The sequence below is a fragment of the Neophocaena asiaeorientalis genome, unplaced genomic scaffold (genome assembly GCF_003031525.2).
Source record: "Neophocaena asiaeorientalis asiaeorientalis breed wild unplaced genomic scaffold, Neophocaena_asiaeorientalis_V1.1 scaffold36, whole genome shotgun sequence".
NCBI classification, from domain to species: domain Eukaryota; kingdom Metazoa; phylum Chordata; class Mammalia; order Artiodactyla; family Phocoenidae; genus Neophocaena; species Neophocaena asiaeorientalis.
The window spans coordinates 7,255,370-7,274,909 of NW_020174149.1; the positions used below are offsets into that span (position 1 = coordinate 7,255,370).

The window sequence follows — 19,540 nt, forward strand, 5'->3', positions numbered from 1 at the left end:
CGCTGGGTGCCTCTGGTTCAAGGTTTCTGATGAGGTTGCAGTCAAACTGACAGCCAGGCTACAACCTCCTCTGAGGCTTGAGTCGGGGAGCATCCACTTCCAAGGTCAGTCACATGGTGTTTGGCAGGATTCAGTTCTTCAGTGGCTATTAGACTGCAGGCCTCTCTTGCTGACTGTTCTCTGGAGGCCACCCTCAGTTCCCTGTCCTACGGGTCTCCCCATAGGCAGCTCACCCAAATGGCAGCTGGCCGCCCTTACAGCAAACAAGCGCGAGCACCCAAGATGAGAGATAGTCTTTCTGTAACCTAATCTCAGAATTGATATCCAGTTGCTTTTGCTATACCCTATGTGCTAGAAGCAAGTCACTAGGTCTAGCCCGTGCTCTAGGGGAAGGGGTTACAAGGGTATGAATTCCAGGAGGCAGGGATCACTGGGAACCGTCTCAGAGGGTGCCTGCCACAGAGGGCTGCACACCGGGTTATGTGTGAGAGCACGCGAGACAGATGGAGATGGGTGTTCACAGGATACTAAGTCTCTGGTTCCAGACTCTTTTACCTAAACCATCGATCTCTTTCCTTCACTGTACTTGTATAGTGAGGTCAATCAGTTGGTCTTTGAGATGTTGGAAGGATCAGGGTGCTTCTGTGTGTCTTCCTCTGTGTTTCTGGAAGTTACATGGCAACAGCCCATTCTTAGATTTTAAAAAAAAATTGTCTATACCAACTTACAGATCCATTCAGTAAGTGAAAGGAAGCAAGTGGAGAACACTGTAGAAACACTAAGGTATTGAGGTTTTAACTCTTCTACCTTTAAAACATATAAACTCTTGCTCATATTCAACGTGATCAGGGGTGTAACATGTAGCTTAGAAGAGTCCCATTTTGACTAATTTATTTTTTTTAATTTATTTATTTTGGGCTGCATTGGGTCTTTGTTGCTGCACGTGGGCTTTCTCCAGTTGCGGAGAACGGGGGCCACTCTTCATGGCGGTCTGCGGGCTTCTCATTGCAGTGGCTTCTCTTGTTGCGGAGCACAGGGTGTAGGTGTGTGGGCTTCAGTAGTTGTGGCACGTGGGCTCAGTAGTTGTGACTCGTGGGCTCTAGAGCTCAGGCTCAGTCGTTGTGGTGCACGGGCATAGTTGCTCCGTGGCATGTGGGATCTTCCCGGACCAGGGATTGAACCCATGATCCCTGCATTGGCAGGTGGATTCTTAACCACTGCACCACCAGGGAAGTCCCTGATTAATTTATTGAATTTAAGAGTACAAGTAATTTTGGGATTAAAAAAAGACTTGTATGACAGCGTGGCTTTTAAATAGCTCTAAGTTATTTCTTTCAGTGCCCAACTGTTAACACTTTGGAAGGCAAAGTATCATTATCAGGAGAAATGCTGACGTGCCAGTTGAATCTTAAATGCCAATTATTTAGTATTTTTACTATGGTGGGTTTGCTAGCCATCTTGTTTGGTCAGGTGTGGTGCCTGACGTAGTGGGGAAATACGAGCACGTTGAAATGAAGTATGACTTCTTTCTTACCTCCCTCTTAACTTTGCAAGGTGAAGGTAGTGCAAGCTGAATTACCCTTCCTAAAATAATACTAAATGGCTAGTCTTAATTAGCTTCAAGAGAACAAACCCAAAGGGATGGCTTTCTGTGCAAAACCTAAACATATGTTAATCCTATTTTGCTCTTCTTTGGAGAATGTAATCCCTTTTAGATCTGTTAGAAACATCCTAAAACCTAAATCCTTAAACCAAAATATCAGAGAGATCATAGTTTTATTCTACTTGGAAGGTATTAAGCCAACTTTGGAGTTTGAACTTCATCATTTAAAGGCTTTGCAGTTCTTGAACATGGATGTTTAAATGATGATTTTCTTTTTTTTTAATAATATTTATTGTAGTTTTTTTTTTAACATCTTTATTGGAGTATAATTGCTTTAACATCTTCTTTATCCATTCATCCAATAATTGACACTTGGGTTGTTTCCATCTCCGGGCTATTGTAAATAGAGCTGCAATGAACATTTTGGTACATGACTCTTTTTGAATTATGGTTTTCTCAGGGTATATGCCCAGTAGTGGGACTGCTGGGCATATACCCAGCTGGGCATATAAAACTACTTGTAGTTTTATAAGGAACCTCCATACTGTTCTCCACAGTGGCTGTACCAATTCACATTCCCACCAGCAGTGCAAGAGGGTTACCTTTTATTCTCCGCGTCTTACCTTTCCGCCATCTTCCCCTAGATCTTGGAGTATAGTTGATTTACAATGTTGTATTAGTTCCAGGTGTACAGCAAAGTGAATCAGTTACACATATACATCTATCCACTCTTTTTTAGATTCTTTTCCCTTACAGGTCATTACACAGTATTGAGGAGAGTTCCCTGTGCTATACAGTAGGTCCTTATTAGTTATTTTATATACAGTAGTGTGTATATGTCAATCCCTATCTCCCAATTTATCCTTCACCCCTCACTTTCCCCTGGTAACCATAAGTTTATTTTCTACATCTGTCACTCTATTTCTGTTTTGTAAATAAGTTCATTTGTACCATTTTTTTTTAGATTCCACATATAAGTGATATCATACGATATTTGTCTTTGACTTACTTCACTCATTATGACAGTCTCTAGGTCCATCCATGTTGCTGCAAATGGCATTATTTCATTCTTTTTTATGGCTGAGTAATATTCCGTTGTGTATATGTACCACATCTTCTTTCTCCACTCCTCTGTCAATGAACATTTAGGTTGCTTCCAGGTCTTGGCTATTATAAATAGTGCTGCAATGAACATTGGGGGTGCATGTTATCTTTTCGAATTATGGTTTTCTCCAGATATATGCCCAGGTGGGACTGCTGGATCATATGGTAGTTCTATATTTAGTTTTTAAGGAACTTCCATACTGTTCTCCACAGTGGCTGTACCAATTTACATTCCCACCAACAGTGTAGGAGGGTTCCCTTTTCTCCACACCCTCTCCAGCATTTATTGTTTGTAGATGTTTTGATGATGGCCATTCTGACCAGTGTGAGGTGATACCTCACTGCAGTTTTGATTTGCATTTCCCTAATGATTAGTGATGAAATGACGATTTTCAATTCCAACAATAATTACTGCTCCAGACCTCATCCTGTGGGAACTAGAAATAATATCCAACTGCTTTTCCGTTTGGCCACATTCCAGCCATTTCCCAGTCCCATGATGATGGCTTGACCTTTCTCCTCAGGCCCTAGGCCTGCCAGCAGACAGGGAATCTGCCCTCAGCTTCCTGGTTTGCCAGCATACAGACCAGTAGACAGCGACAAGAGGGAAAAAGAAGACATCCATACAAGCCTAGACTAAATCTGTATGCACTATGGGCCACCTAATAATCTACTGCCCCTTCAAACCAATATTCCCTCAATGAGAGTTCCACGTTTATTTAGTAAGAAGGACTGATTTTATAATTTTAAAAAGTGTATCTATACCAGATTGACTTAGTAGTTCACTTCTACTGGCTGAAGGCAATGTCAGTAATCTAAAACTTTTTTTTAGTCAGAAAATTACCTTTTAAAAAATACTTCTGTATAATTCCAATTCTCAGTTTTCTTTTGCAAATTCCCAAACCAGAGAACTTCATAATCAATCAGTATACAGATCCACCCTCGAGTCTGTATAATGCCTCTGTGTATATGTCTGTCTTGCAGGGTGACGCTGAATGAAAAGGACAATTTCATGAACGCTGAAAATCTGGGGATCGTATTTGGGCCCACCCTGATGAGGCCCCCTGAGGACAGTACCCTCACCAGCCTCCATGACATGCGGTACCAAAAGACGATCGTGCAGATTTTAATAGAAAACGAAGATGTTTTGTTTTAATCCACCAGGGAAGTGAGCTGAGTGGCCCGAGCCCCATCTAAGTCGATAAGGCTAAAGAAATAAAAACATCTTTTACACTTGATTTGTTTTCCAAACAAGTGGTGGAATTTCCTAGACCACAGAGGATCACCACGTCGGCTACTGTGTCTCATAGACACTGGCCCCCTCCACAGGAGAACAGGAAGGATGAGGGTGAGAAAAAGCCCTTGCCTGGGTCTTTGCTGTGCCTCGTATGTCTGTTTTGCTGGAAGAGTGATTAATAAATCTTTCTTTAACTTATTAAAAAACAACGTAGACCTTTAAACTTCAGTCTTATCAGTAATAAAAGGGAACTTAATTCATAGAGGTACTTGATACAGTTATACATTTTCCACTTACAAAAAGAAGACAATTCTATATGTTAAATGTTAAATGAAACTTATATTGTAAAATGTATTTTTATTTTAGCTGCAAGAATGTTACTTTATTTTAGCAAATAGAACTCAATGCAGTGCATTGATTATTACCCTGTGTACCTTGTCCTGCCTTCTTGCTGCGATCCCTGAAAAGTTTACCGTGAATGCAGTATTATCTTGACATACCTCTGTCCTTATCAGTGCTTTGCAATGAAATTTCGCCTCCCACCTCTGTCCCTGCTTTTGATAGATTTGCTGTTAAGCACTGGCATTTTGCTGTCGTACGGTGTATGTTTATAGCAATTGTAGGATGGTCTGAAACATCCACAAATTTTCTTTCCATAAAAATTTTGTGAAATCCCAAAGTATGTTCTATGAATTGGTCATAGTCTTTCCATATCATGTGTGTACATCACAGAACATGCAGAACGTGGTCATTTTACATAAAATGATTTGGAAACACTGGTTATATCTGGGCCATGTAAAAAGTTAGCACTTCTTTCTTTTCAGGCAAGCATTCTGAATTCATCTGTTAATGTCAGGTTGCATTTTCGCCACATTTCTGTATTTATGAAAAGTGAATCTGCAGAGTCATTGTTGATTTTTTTTCATTTTTGTTTTATAAACAAGCCTGCTTTTTAAAGTAAGAATGAATGTTTGGTTTTTTACAAATATGTGTTCCTCCTTGATCAAAGTAACTCTGATGGATAATAATTTAATATGATTTGATTGCTACAGTCCTATCTTATTGGTTATATTTATCTTAGCATGAGCTTTCCACACCAAGATTTCTATATTTTGTAACATAGGTAAAATATTTAAAACGTCAAAAACTGTCAATCTAAATTTTTTTCTTAACCCCAACTACAAAGTCTTTTCCTCTCATTATCTGAGACGATTCATGTCATTACTCACTAGTCTTGTTTTGGAGTGACCAGAAGAGAATTACTGTGTGATAAGCGAGCTGAAAGGGGAGAGGGCAGTGCAGTTGTTATCCTAGAAAGTCCTGAGGGCTATGTGGATGGACTCCGCTGGCACACGGGGGTCAGAATGGTTCTGCTTGGTCCCTGCTAGTATCGTTCCTCCCAACTGTACAGATTTGTTTGTTGTAGCTTATGTACTTCTTGATACTGTCAAAAAACTATCTGGAAATGGTTTTATTTTGTGAAGTGAACAATACTTTGTAATTTATGATAGTGTAAATGGAAGGAAAAGCATTAAATGTATTAAATTCTTCTGTCTATCATTTTGGAAGACGTGAAGGAAATTGATGTTGGGGGAAAGGGGGGCAGAATATTCAAAACACTGCTCCCAGATGGATTGTGGGCAATAAAGTGTCTACCATCACCAAGACACGATGAGAAAACAAACACCCCATGGAGTCCACACCTCCTGGCCCCTCTCCCTCCTCCAGCTTCCTCCTGAGGAGCCTGCCTGCAATTAAGATTCCAATACTCCAGCTTCCCTTTCTATAAAGACCCCTTGTGTTTGTCCTTCATTGAGAGATGCGGTGTTTAGAGCAGATCACCCCAGGCAACTTGCAGGAGGGCAGAAAAAGAGTTTTGGAGCCAGAAAGACTTGACTTTGAATAGCAGATCTGCCTCTTACCAGCTGCATATGACCTTGGGAATGAGTTCGCTTACCTGAAAAACTGGGTTTGGAAATATTCTGATTGGGACACCTTAGATGAAATGATGATCTAAAGTAATTAGTCATAGTTACTTCTTCTTATCATCATTATTTTAAGAATGATGACTTAGGAAGGGAAAGGAAGACACATGAGAGAAAAGGATTTGTCACGGGTTAAATCCAAGTCCGAGTAATAATAAGGGGTATTATTATAACAGGGCTCTATAATGGGTAATGAGGTTCACTTGACTCCTTTTCCCGAATGTGATTACAACACCTGATCCCCTCTACCTGCCTTTAGTCTGAAGCCTGCTCTGATACCCATGCCTATCTTCCCCACCATCTGGCAGCCTGACGTGGCTTCTCTTACCTGGCTTGAAATTCCTGCCATTGGAATAACTCTAGTAGTTAGACCTGAAAAGAGGCAGTGTTGTTTCCAGAACCCACTGTTAAATTGCCCACAGGTGGGTTGTGGGAGACGGGACGGGGCAGTGTGGGTGGGGGAAGACCTTTGTCTCTCTCCCGTTAACATAAATGGGCACCTGGTCTCCAGGCTCGGAAGGGGCCTGGTGCAGAATTTCAAGGACAGCAGCCTGGAAGGGACGAGGGAGGGGAGATAGGGGGAGTTGAGGAAAGTCACATACCACTACAGGTGTGCTGCCTGGGCCATCCTGCCTCCAGCTGAAAACCCAACTCAGGTAGCTTCCAAATTCCCAAGATCTATCAATCCCCAAATTTACAGTCAATCTTTTGATTTTTAAAAATGTAATGTTCATTAATTTTAAACCAACATTTATCAAGCACTTATTAATGGGCAAGACACTGAATACTGGCAAGGAAAAGGTTTGTCTCACTGGAAGAATTAAATAATAAGTTTAGTTTGGCTGGAGAGCAAAAGCTGGTCATGCTAAGGATTTTGGACTCTAACATAAAAGGCGCTGGTGCTACAATTTTTTTTTTAATAAACTTAAGTTTGGAGTAGTTTTATATTTACAGAAAAGTTGAAAAGATACTACAGAGAGTTCCTGTGTACTCCTCACCCACTGTCCCCTAATGTCAACATCTTATATAACCACAGAACATTTATTTAAACCAAGAAACCAACATTAGTACATTACTATTAACTGAACTCCAGGCTTTTTTCGGATTTTATGAGTCTTCCGCTAATGTCCTTTTTCTGTTCCAGGATACAATCTAGGACACCATATTGCCTTTAGCATTAATGGGTTTTAAGAAACAAATGACACAATCCTGTTTACATTTTTTAAAGATCACTTACTTGACTGTGGATCCATCAGAGAATATGCAGGCAGATGGGGGTAGTGAAGGTAGATGCAGGGAGTCACTTCGATGTTCGTTGTTGTCATTGTAAGTCTAAGGTGATGTAGCCTGGATCAGGTGGTAGCAAGGCAGAGAAAAATAGAACTGAGTTACACTTCGGAGGCAGAGTTGAAAATGTTTTGTTATAGATTGGATTAGAGAATCAAGGACGACTCCCACACTGCTTAATTTGACAACTGGCTAATATTTCTTGAAATGAACACAAAGAGAGCCAGAGGTTCTTCAGGAGGGGTGGAAAAAGTAAGGAGGATGATGAGTTCCATGTTGGACATGATGAAATAGGGATACCAACCTGGATCAGGTGGTAGCAAGGCAGAGAAAAATAGACAGAACTGAGTTACACTTCGGAGGCAGAGTTGAAAATGTTTGGTTATAGATTGGATTAGAGAATCAAGGACGACTCCCACACTGCTTAATTTGACAACTGGCTAATATTTCTTGAAATGAACACAAAGAGAGCCAGAGGTTCTTCAGGAGGGGTGGAAAAAGTAAGGAGGATGATGAGTTCCATGTTGGACATGATGAAATAGGGATACCTGTGAAATTTCCAGGAAGAGATATTTCATGAGCAATTGCACTAACAGACCCAAGCTGGACGTAGGAATTTAGAAGCGACACCAGAGGTAATAATTGGAACCAAGGTAATAACTGAATAAGAGTGCCCAGGGACCCAGAACAGAGAAATACAGGAGAGGCCTGATTCAAAGTTGTCTAGAGCACCAACATTCAGGAGAGGGGATGAGAAGGAGGAGAGGGCAAATGAAGTCTATCTTGATAAAATATAGAGGGTCTCATGAGTGTGGTTCAGAAAGACTCTTTCCTTGTCTTCAGGTTCGTTTCACAATGTCCTAGTCCATTTCGTTGTTCCACTTCCATGTGTTTTGCTACACGCGAGGCACCACGTTAGACCCTATGCTTTGGAGGGGTTTGCTTCATTGGATGCTTTGTAAATGCAAATAAGCCAGGGTCATTTTTTTTCCTGAGTTGAAAAGATACTATCATACTCAAGGACCTCCTTCACTGCCTTCTACTGCCATTTGTACATACTTCTAATCCATCGGTTATCACAAAGTATTGCCACTGTGTGTCCATCTCTCTCCCACTGAAGTACAGGCTCCGTGGGATCAAGAATGGTGGACACCATCACCCTCATACCAAAACCAGACAAGGATGTCACAAAGAAAGAAAACTACAGGCCAATATCACTGATGAACATAGATGCAAAAATCCTCAACAAAATACTAGCAAACAGAATCCAACAGCACATTAAACGGATCATACACCATGATCAAGTGGGGTTGATCCCAGGAATGCAAGGATTCTTCAATATACGCAAATCAATCAACGTGATACATCATATTAACAAACTGAAGGAGAAAAACCATATGATCATCTCAATAGATGCAGAGAAAGCTTTTGACAAAATTCAACACCCATTTATGATAAAAACCCTGAAGAAAGTAGGCACAGAGGGAACTTTCCTCAACATAATAAAGGCCATATATGACAAACCCACAGCCAACATCGTCCTCAATGGTGAAAAACTGAAAGCATTTCCACTAAGATCAGTGGAGATCACTAATATCACAAATTGCCCACTCTCACCACTCTTATTCAGTGTAGTTTTGGAAGTTTTAGCCACAGCAATCAGAGAAAAAAAACAATAAAGATGTTAAAAAATAAATTAAAATAAAGAAAAGAATGGTGGACACCACATGCTGGTCAGGCACACTCCTGCTCATCCTGCAAGTCCCAACTAGAAGTTTCCTCTCTGCTGAGACTTTCCCTGGCTTCCCCAGGCAGAGTACATAGGTGCCAGCCATAAACACATGAAAGCATGGAAAGTTCAGAGTACTCTCCAGCGTTGGGTTTAACCAGCACATGAAATGTGAGGGAAGAGGAGGGGGAATGAGATTAAACAAGCACGTCTGCGCCAGGGAATAAGGAACCTTGTGTGCCAAGTATGAGTCAAACTTAGAAAGATTGGTCTGGTGACACGTGGAGGATAGGCCAGAGGATGTAAGATTAGAAAGACAGAAGCTAATCAAGAAGATGTTATAGGCAATGACCAACTGAACTTGATTCCCAGCAGTAGGGATGGAGAAGAGTCATGGTAAGAGAGATATTTAGGGGGTTGTCAAGACTTACTGATTTGATGCCAAGATTGAACAGATGAAGTCACAAATGACACCCTCATTTCTGGTTTTTACAATTAAATGACTATTTAGGAAGATAAGAGAATACAGGAAGGAAAGGGGGTTCAGCAGGGAGAAATCATGGGTTCAGTTTGCAGGATGCATTTGGTGCTAATGGTTCACCCATGTAAAAATGTCTAGCAAATGGCCAAACACATGGTTTTGGAGCTCAAGAAAGAAGGATGAGATCAGACTGTATAGTCAGCTGAAATAAAGAAGACCAATAATAGGTCCCTGGGTAACAGTAAAGTCTAAGGAACAGGCAAAGTTAGAGAACTTTGAAAGTAAGGTCAGAAATGGCCAGAGGAGGAAGCACAGAGTCAGGAGTGTAAGAAGAAAGCAGAGAAAGATAGAACTTTAAGGATGGAGAAGTCACCAGGGTCAAATGCTGCTACAGATGATAAGGTGGGGCTTCCCTGGTGGTACAGTGGTTAAGAATCTGCCTGCCAGTGCAGGGGACATAGTTTCAAGCCCTGGTCTGGGAAGATCCCACATACCGTGGAGCAACTAAACCCGTGCGCCACAGCTACTGAGCCTGCACTCTAGAGCCTGCAAGCCACAACTACTGAGCCCATGAGCCACAACTACTGAGCCCACGTGCCACAGCTACTGAAGCCCATACACCTAGAGCCCACGCTCCACAACGAGAGAAGCCACCGCAATGAGAAGCCTGCACACCGCAACACAGAGTAGCCCCTGATCGCTGCAACTAGAGAAAGCCCGCTGGCAGCAATGAAGACCCAGCACAGCCAAAAATTAAAAAAAAATAATAATAATAAAGTTTTTTAAATAAAGTGACTGTTATAGTTTGTTGGACTTATAAATTGAAAATAATTTTTAAAAAAAGATGATAAGGTGATGAGTCCCCTTTGGATATAGCAACTAAGGAGTCCCTGTAACTTAACAGGAGCTTTTCAGTGAGGACAATGAGGTGCATGGCACATTGCTAAACCTTTACAGTGAATGGGGTTATCAAAAGAAGATAAAACTTGTATTTTTAAAGAAAAACCCATAAAGCTCTCCTTTCATAGGCTTATAAACCTCATATGTATGATAAATCATCCACGGGGGCAAATTTTTCATTGCTGCCGAAAATTTATAACCTTAACAGACTTTCTTGAAAAACTGTGTACTTCAAAATGTTCTTAAAGAGTTAAGCAAGTATTACTGGAATAGATGTTTGCTCACTTAAATTACCTGATTTTTTTCTATGTCCTAATTTACACAATGGGTATAATCTTGGTTTGTTCTAGTTCCCTAATCTGAAAATGGGCATAATAAGAGTACCTGATCTCCCCTTCTTGTCAGAGTGCTTCTACGCAAGGATCCATTGAGATCCTGAATATAAAAACTAAAAGCTCAGTATAAACTGGATAGTAATGTACAAATGTTGATTATTGTATGCAGGACCATCCTTAGGTAGGGCAAACCCAGGTTAGCCCATTAATTGGCAGGTTTGGAGGATGTGGAGGCATGGGACTGGAGCAGGGCATTACTGTCAGGGGCAACGTAGGGCTGCAAGAATCAGAAGCTCAGGCCAAACAGCCCACCAAGGAGAGATGCTCAGACTCCAAAGTCTAAGCAGAAAAGACGTGTGACAAGGCAAAAATAGACCTCTTTAGGCCAGGAATTCAGGAATTGAGTGCCATGGATCAAGTGAGGAATAAGCGTGCGTGTGTGTGTGTGTGTGTGTGTGTGTGTGTGTGAGATATGGGTTCTTTTCCACAGGGGTCACATGCTAAAACCCATCAGGTTTTATGGGCCAACAGGTTCTTGACTCTCGGAATGGTCAAGATGATCACCTTGGAACAAAATCAGGAACAGTCACAAAGTCCCAAGTCCCAAGTCCATGGCAAGGTCAATATAATACCAACAGCCCATACAGACCGCTGCTTGAGCATGGATTACTGACTTCTACTAGTAAGGAGATGATCATTAACCTTTAAGAAGCACTAGAGTCATCCATCAGGAAAGTATCTGTTGCACATAATATGAAACTATGATGCAAAGGGCTTCAACAATAGGGACATTAATTATCTCAACAAGAAATCCAAATGTAGGGCATCTCCTAGATTGGTGCTTTCTATTGGTTCTTTCTATTCCATCATGCTCGGTTTGTTGGCATTTCCCTCAGGCTTTGACAAACATCGTATAAGAAGGTGGCTTCAAGGAGGAGCAGGACAATGTCTTTCTCATCCTGCATGTCCCATTTAATAGCTAAGAAATCCTTCCCTCGACATATATGCCCTCACAACACCTTGGCCAGAATTGCATAGCGTGTTTATTGCTAAACCAGTCACTAGCAAGGGGAATGAGATTCCCATGATTGGTTCAGGTCAGTGTGGCACGAAGTATAGTCCCTTGGCCAGCAACACTGTGGCCTGGGACTTGTTAAAAATGCCGGGGCTTCCCTGGTGGCGCAGTGGTTGAGCGTCCGCCTGCCAATGCAGGGGACACAGGTTCGTGCCCCGGTCCGGGAGGATCCCACATGCCGCGGAATGGCTGGGCCCGTGAGCCATGGCCGCTGAGCCTGCGCATCCGGAGCCTGTGCGCCGCAACAGTGAGAGGCCCACATACCGCAAAAAAAAAAAAAAAAAAAATGCAATTTCTCAGGCCTGAATCACTGACTGGGGCTGGGGCCTCACAATCTGTTTTTTGTCCCAGTTTACTCTCCTTTTTATTTATGCATCATTCAAAAAAATATTTATTTTGTGCCTACTTTGTGCTAGGCACTGTCAACACAATCATTATTAACATATCGGAGACAGTTTCTGCCCTCGTGGAGCTTACAACCAAAATAAAGAGACACCCACACATACCTCATCACAAATTCTTCATGATAAGCTGAGGAAAGCTACGAAGGAAAAGTACAGGGGTTTTCAAAGATCACAGGAATTTTAGAAGAACTTTATATAGCCTGAAGGGTCTGGAAGAGTTTCCACAGGGAGAATGGTTCCCAGTGGGGGGCTAAAATTTTCTGTCCTAAATCCTATGAAACCAGGTTGTTAGAGAATCCTGGCTAAAACAGTCTAAGCAAAGGGAGCAGCATGGACAAAGCCCCTGAGAAGGGAAGAGATGTAACCAATTTGAAAAAAATGTAAGCAGCTCACTGTAGCTGAGGCGCAGAGGTAGTGGAAAGAGGAAGCCAGACCACACAGGCCCTCCACAGCAGCAGACTTTTCCCAACTGGTAAGGCCAACTTTCAACACCCATCGGCGAGCACAGTCACATGGCAGTCAAAGCCTAAAGAATTAACAACTGAATAATGACACAGTACACCATAAATCAGAAAAAAAAAAAAAAAAAAGGATGTAAATAAACTTATCCTGAATAACGAATGCACTTTCAAGCTGTTCTAAAACTTGTAAGCATACAGTATTATACCATGTATACTTCAAACTGAGACAGGCTGCGCCCTGGGCCCTGGGCCCCTTTGCTGCAGCACTTGTACAACACACGTTTCCTGGAGCAACAGAATACAAAGAAACTCTAAGGGGCTAAAAATAACTGTGTGCATGTGCGGTTGGGGCACATGACGGACAAGATACAAAAAGACCAAAAAAAATCACTTCTACTCCCTCAAAAGCTTTTTTTTTTTTGGCTTTAAGATAAAGAAAAGGCCATATTCCTATGATACTGTTTGTGAAAATTATCTCAATATGAGATCCAAAGATTTCCATTACTCAGTGTCCGTACTCAAAATCACCCACATGTACCAGGTACAATTTTCTGAACTTCACCACTGGTGAGCCTATCCCAAAGTAGAATTCTTCAGCAATACAAAAGACACAGGCTAAAACAGTCCTCAGAATTATGCTTTAAAATAAGTGTATTCAAAATATAAATATAATAACTCTCCAGACCATTATTTTTCCTAACAACTAAACTCTAAATTTGAAAAAAAAAATAAAGGAGTTTTTCAAACCAATGATGTGTGCAGCCCATTCTCATGACACAGTCATTTAAACTTCTCATTCTGCATGAGAAAGTTTTGTTTCTTCCCTTTGTCTTGCAGAATAATTTAGGTTCCCACCTTGGATATGATTCAACAAGTGGAGTAAGACCACAGATAACAGTGACAAAGAAACACAGGCAATGAAGAAAACTTCTAAAAACAAATATCCCCGAGTATCCAATATCATGCCAGCAATGATGGAAATGATGGCCAACCCAAGATTCTGAATGGACCGCATGAAGCCATATGCGGTTCCCAATTGTTGTTCAGGAACTACAAACGCCACTACTGGCCACAATGCACAGGCAAGCAACGAATAGTAGAGTCCCAGGAGACACACAGCAATGCAAGTGTTCCACAGCATAAAGGCCAGCATCACGTGGGAAGCAAGCGTGGTCACCATTGCACACAGATGATGTTACTTCCCGTTCTATCCACCAGGAGCCCAAACACTATACTGCTAATATCACTCGCTGTCTGGGAGAAAAATCCAAATTTCTCTGTAAAGAAATCTTTGTGAAGTCCAATGAAAGGGAACACGGCAACATAACAGCAGACACAGATGATAAATATAGCCACAGGGGTAAGGAGAAGTCCTTCACATCAGTCAACTTAATAACTTCACCTGTTTTTCTTTGTTCTTTATGACGGATTCTTTCTGCTGTCTGATCCAAATAAGCAAGGGCCAAGGCACAGACTCGTGAAAGAATACATGTTATACCCTCAGTCATAAGTGTGACCCCAAGGGTTGTGTGACCAGCAGAACCCAAGGAAGCTTAAACCTTAGAATACAGCAATCTCATGAGGTTCATGTTTACTGTTCTTCCAATTCCAGCCATGCTAAGCTGGAGTCCAACTTACACCAAACACCAAGTTTAATTCTTTGCCTTTCAACCAACTCACAGCATACGTATTCTGGGCAACTGCTAAGGAGTCCCCACCCATCCCAAACATAACCGTCCAAACTCCATCAGCCAAAAAGCATTAAATATTCTACCCAGGGAAAAAACAAATAGCAACTAAAAATAATGGTGCCCCATCGTATTCCAAATGCTCGCTCTATCAAAAAGCCACCAAAGAGGGGCTTCCCTGGTGGGCGCAGTGGTTGAGAGTCCGCCTGCCGATGCAGGGGACACGGGTTCATGCCCTGGGCCGGGAAGATCCCACATGCCGCGGAGCGGCTGGGCCCGTGAGCCATGGCCGCTGAGCCTACGCGTCCGGAGCCTGTGCTCCGCAACGGGAGAGGCCACAGCAGTGAGAGGCCCGCGTACCACACACACACACACACACACACACACACACACAGCCACCAAAGAAACACAAAACTACATTGGGCCAAGAATACCAGGCATACCGCAGCATGAATTTCGTGGTATTCACCTGCATATCCTTGTAACCTGAGTCTGAGGTCAGCAGGACTATCACAGCCAAAGCCAAGGAAGAAAGCACCAGCAACAGCACCAAGAGCCTGTGCGCCAGGAACTGGGGTCGCCGAGGTCCGGCGGGGCAGCGGGGCGGCGGGGGCTCCTGTGCTGGCGTCGTCTGGGCAGCCTGGCAGCGCCCTCGCTTCCTCCCCACCCTCCCCCGGGCCGGCGGCGGGAGACCGAGAGATAACCGTGACCGCAACTTACCGGAGGAAGCCGCAGCCAGAGCCCCGCGAAAACTGTGCTCACGTGACCGCGGTCGTTCATGGGATGCTTCACAATCTTTTTAACAAGCCCTCCAGGTGATTCCAATGCAGGATAAATTTGAGAAGAACTGGTTTAGAACAGAAAGGGTTTCACCTGAACTGCGGCTAAATCCACCCATTCCGAAGTGTTTGCACACCTGAAGAAACTCAGGATTTATTAATGAAGAAGGGGAAATAGTTTTGTAGCATTGGGAAGGATGTTCAAACTTTCAGAGGCTGAATAATACCCTCCACATCCATAGACCAAGGTCCCCAAAGGCCTCTCACCTCCATAACTATGGAACCACCTCTATCTCTAAAATGACATTGTCTGACCTGTAAACTTCATGAAGGCAGGAATTGGTCTACTTTGCTCACCAGTCTACCCCTGTCCCTAACTGGAACTTTGCCTGGCATACAGTAGGCACTCAAACACTTTCTAAATTAATGGAATAATCCTTCTACAAATATTCAAATATCCTATAATATTTTGGTGTCATGGAGGAGGGGGTGATTCTAGAAGCAGAAGAATCTGAAAATGCATATTGGCTCTTGTCCACCATTTAGAGTTCTGTCCAGTATCTGAACCCTTCAGTTACTGAAGCTTTCTTGGAACTAGTTATCCAAAACTCACCTAATCGTCACCATATTCTTTCTCCTTCTATCCAGTAGGTATGATTAAGCCTCAAAATAATTCAGTTTGGAGAATCTGAAGATCTAAGTCTCTAGTTCAATTGCCTGTTACACAAGTTCAATTGTAGGTTACAACCCCGTTGTTTCAATCCTGCCTCTTATCACTTTCTGATAGTAAAATCTGGGAAAGTTACTTTACTTCTTAAGCCTCAGTTTCCTTGTCATTATAATGAACTAGTGTCGGTACATATTCCGTGAAGTAATTGTGAGGCTTAAGATAATCTATGTACAGCACTCAGTATAGTATTTGGGGCACACAGTAAGACAAATGTTTGTCTAAAAACTCAAGAGCTGTGGGAAACTTTTATGAGAATACTTACACTTAGTAAGCCTTAGTAAACTTTCTTCAGAGTTACAGGACGTCACATTGCTGCCTAGCAAATTATAGGGGGATTCTAGCGGTTTACTGTCCAATGGGTTTTTGAAGCCAAGCCACACCTGCCCTGTGCTGTGATGTGGTAGAAAGCCATCATGGGAGCCCTACAAGAGCACTGAATTTAGAGCCACAAGACCTGGCTCGGTCACAGATCAAGGCTTCCAACATTTCTGAGCCCCAGGTTTCTCCCCTCTGAAACTTGAAAATTAATGCCTGCTTGCCTGCCCGACCCACCAACCTCATGGGTTATCACTGAGGCCACATGGCATGGGAGCAGGCGTGGAGGTGCTGCAACACACCTTCATACCACCAGGTCAAGCTTCAGTGTTTGTGCTCCACCCCCAGAGTGCTCTCCCTGGAGCCCCATCAACCTCACTGCAGCTTCGGGTCTCTGCTTACTTGGCTTCTCATTTGCTGGCACAGTTGACCACCTCCCTTCTTCTCAAACCCCCTCTCTCTCGGCTGCTATGACACCACCCTCGCCCCCATCCTCTGCCCAGGCTCCTCTGCCCATTCTCCCTCTAGAACTCTCCAAGTCCCTTGGAACACTCTCCAAGGCTGCCTTCTTGCCGTACTTTCTCTGTAGGCAACAATTCCAAATGATTCCTAAGATTCAGTAAGCTATCCTTTTCTATTGCTGAGAAATATTCTATGGTATGGATTTACCACAGTCTGTTTTGCCTTTCACCCACTGAAGGGCATCTGGATTGTTTCCAGTTTGGAAAGGGTGCAATTTCTGGGTCATATTTGCATGTTTAGTTATTTTAAGAAACTATCAAGCTGTTTTCCAGAGCAGCTGGACCATTTCACACTCCCACCAGCAATGTGTAAGTGATTCAGTTTCTCCACATCCTCACTAGCATTTGGTGTCATCATTATCTTCTGTTTTAGTCATTCTGATAAGTTCATATTGATATCTCATTGCAGTTCGCATTTGCATTTCACTAATGGCTAATGATGCTGAACATCTTTTCATGTGGTTATTTGTCATCTGTATCTCCAAGTTAGTGAAACAACTGTTCAAGTCTTTTGCCCATTTCATAATTGATTCTTTTTCACTATAGAATTTTGAGAGTCCTTTATATATTTTAGGTATATATGGTTTGCAAATATTTTCTCCTACTTTGTAGTTTGTCTTTACATCCTCTTAACAGAGTGTTTTTCAGAGCCAAAGTTTGTCTGAGTTTTGATGAAGTCCAACTTAGTTATTTTTCCTTTTATGGATCTTCGTTTTAGCCATGTCTATGAACTTAGCCCTAGGTCCCAAAGACATTCTATATTTTCTTCTAAAAGTTTTATATTTTTACATTTAAAATCCATGATCTAATTATTAATTATACTGTGTGATGTGTACGTCAATATTCACTTCGCACCTTTGGCACAAAGGGACTGTCCAGAATAAGGGTAGAAAGATCTCCCAGGAGGATGGTGTGTGCGAGGCATGGAGGATAAACAGTCCAGATGGAACTGTGTGGCTAAAGAGACAGCCACGTTGAAGACGGCCACCATGATAACTTCTGCTGCTGCCCCATCTGACAATGTGCTCCAGCAAAACAAGACTCAAGGCATCCCCAGGAGGAGACTGTGCCACAGACAGAGAGAGGTCAGCCCCTATGGAAGGAGAAGGAAGTGTCCAGGAGGGATATTTTTAGGAAAAACAAAATGGAACACATATATACTGATATGATGGCACTTGTAGAAAAGTGCATCAAGAAGCCATTGGAAAGTGTAGAAAGAATTAGAAATAGGACTAAAAACAAGCAGATTGAAAGGGTTGAGGTGGGGGGGAGGGCGGGCAGGGAGAGGCCATTATTAACTTTAGGAAAAGACAAAAAGTAGGAAAGCAAATATAATGTTCTGTACACTATAATGCTTAGCCTGAACAATATTTACAAAGGCACAATAATATCAACATGGAATTGTCAATTAAACAAAGGCTGTAATATGACCACTGTACTGGGATAGGAGAGAAAGGAAACAGAAGGCACGGTGGTATAAGAGAACAAAAGGCTCAAATACCATAATAAGAAATTAATAGAGGTCAAATATCGATAAATCAAAAGAGAGCATAATACACAAATTAATTAGAAATACAGAGATGTGCACATGTCGGAAACGAAAAGCCAAAACTGTTGAAGGTGGTTGGGGAAGAGACCTAAGGGAAGGAATGAGATAAGAAACCCCTGTAATGTGCTATAATCGCCTTAATAACATTTGACTTTTGAACTCTGTGTGCATAGATTACTTTAATAAACTAAAATCTAATCTCTTAAAACAATTAATAATGCCGTGTCTACATAGCAGAGACACGATGCTCCCGTTCTTTCCCTCCGTTGGGTCTGATTCAGTGATGTGGATTATATATTAAGATTCCAGGAGCTAATGGGGCAACACATATTAAACATATTCCCTGGCTTGTGCCTCAGCCGCATTCTGGTAGTGACCTTACTTCTAAGGATTCTGCCTTATGATTTGTTAATCCTTTTCTGGTAACATTGCTTTCAAGCTTAACTGAGCACACTTCCTCCTTCAATGACAGGTAATGCAATTTTGGTGCCGAAAGGATGAAGAGCGTTCTTGAATCACATACAGAAAACTTCTGCTTGATTTGATTTAATCATTAAGTATGTTCCTGAAAAAAAAGTTAGATTCAGAGTAAATTGTTTTATATTAAATACTCTCCAGTAAATTTTAACCTTATGTTCTTGTGGGGGAAAGCAATGGGCCCTAACCAACAATAATGACAGTGAACTTTAAGACTCTCTACCCATTTTTTTCCAAAAGCACTTGGAAGTGATTGATCTGTAGAGTCTGTTTACATGATTTTCCTACACAGCCAATGAAAGAAATCAGTCAAGGAGAAACTAACATTTACTGAGGGCCTATTATGTGTCAGGCACTGTGCTGGGGACTTTAATAAATGTATTGTCTGCTTTAATCTTGGCAACGATCCAGAGAAGTAGATAGTATTATCCCCACTTTACATTTAAGGAAACCAGAGCCTAAAGATATTAAGTAATTTTCTCAAAGCCACACAGCTCGTAATTCAAACCAACCATCAAGTCTTTTCACAAGAAATGTATATAATTACAATTCCCAGTGTTAATTTGAGCTTTGAGTGCTCTGTGATTCCATAGGGCTTTAATATTTAAGCAACCACATATGATTTAGCATTATTCTAAGTGGGAAACTTAGAAGACGATGACCTAATTCGAATCTTTTAAGTATGACTACCTCTTTTGATGTAATAGCCTTGATACCAACAAATATTTATTGATCTAATGATTAACTAAAAGGCAATATGAGATTCAAATATCAATACTAAAAGAACATTGTACTAGGGAAAGAGTAACTCAAACCGAATCAAAATAACTGCACCTCTTCTGGTCCTGTGACTTGGAGCAACTTGCTTCAAATTTCTAGG

At 41.9% G+C, this 19,540-nt stretch overlaps 1 protein-coding gene and 1 pseudogene across 1 annotated transcript in view; one reads left to right on the plus strand and one right to left on the minus strand.

The window, feature by feature from the left end:
- The window catches only part of CHN2 (chimerin 2), a 317,587-nt gene extending 313,437 nt beyond the window's left edge, over positions 1-4,150 (plus strand). Inside the window, exon 13 of the mRNA XM_024755088.1 lies at positions 3,692-4,150. Coding sequence (XP_024610856.1) covers positions 3,692-3,863 — 172 coding nt within the window. The 3' untranslated portion in view covers positions 3,864-4,150. The remainder of the gene's footprint in view (positions 1-3,691) is intronic.
- Positions 4,151-13,394: 9,244 nt separating this feature from the next.
- Positions 13,395-14,945, minus strand: LOC112406314 (major facilitator superfamily domain-containing protein 1-like; annotated as a pseudogene).
- Between the last annotated feature and the right edge of the window lie 4,595 nt (positions 14,946-19,540).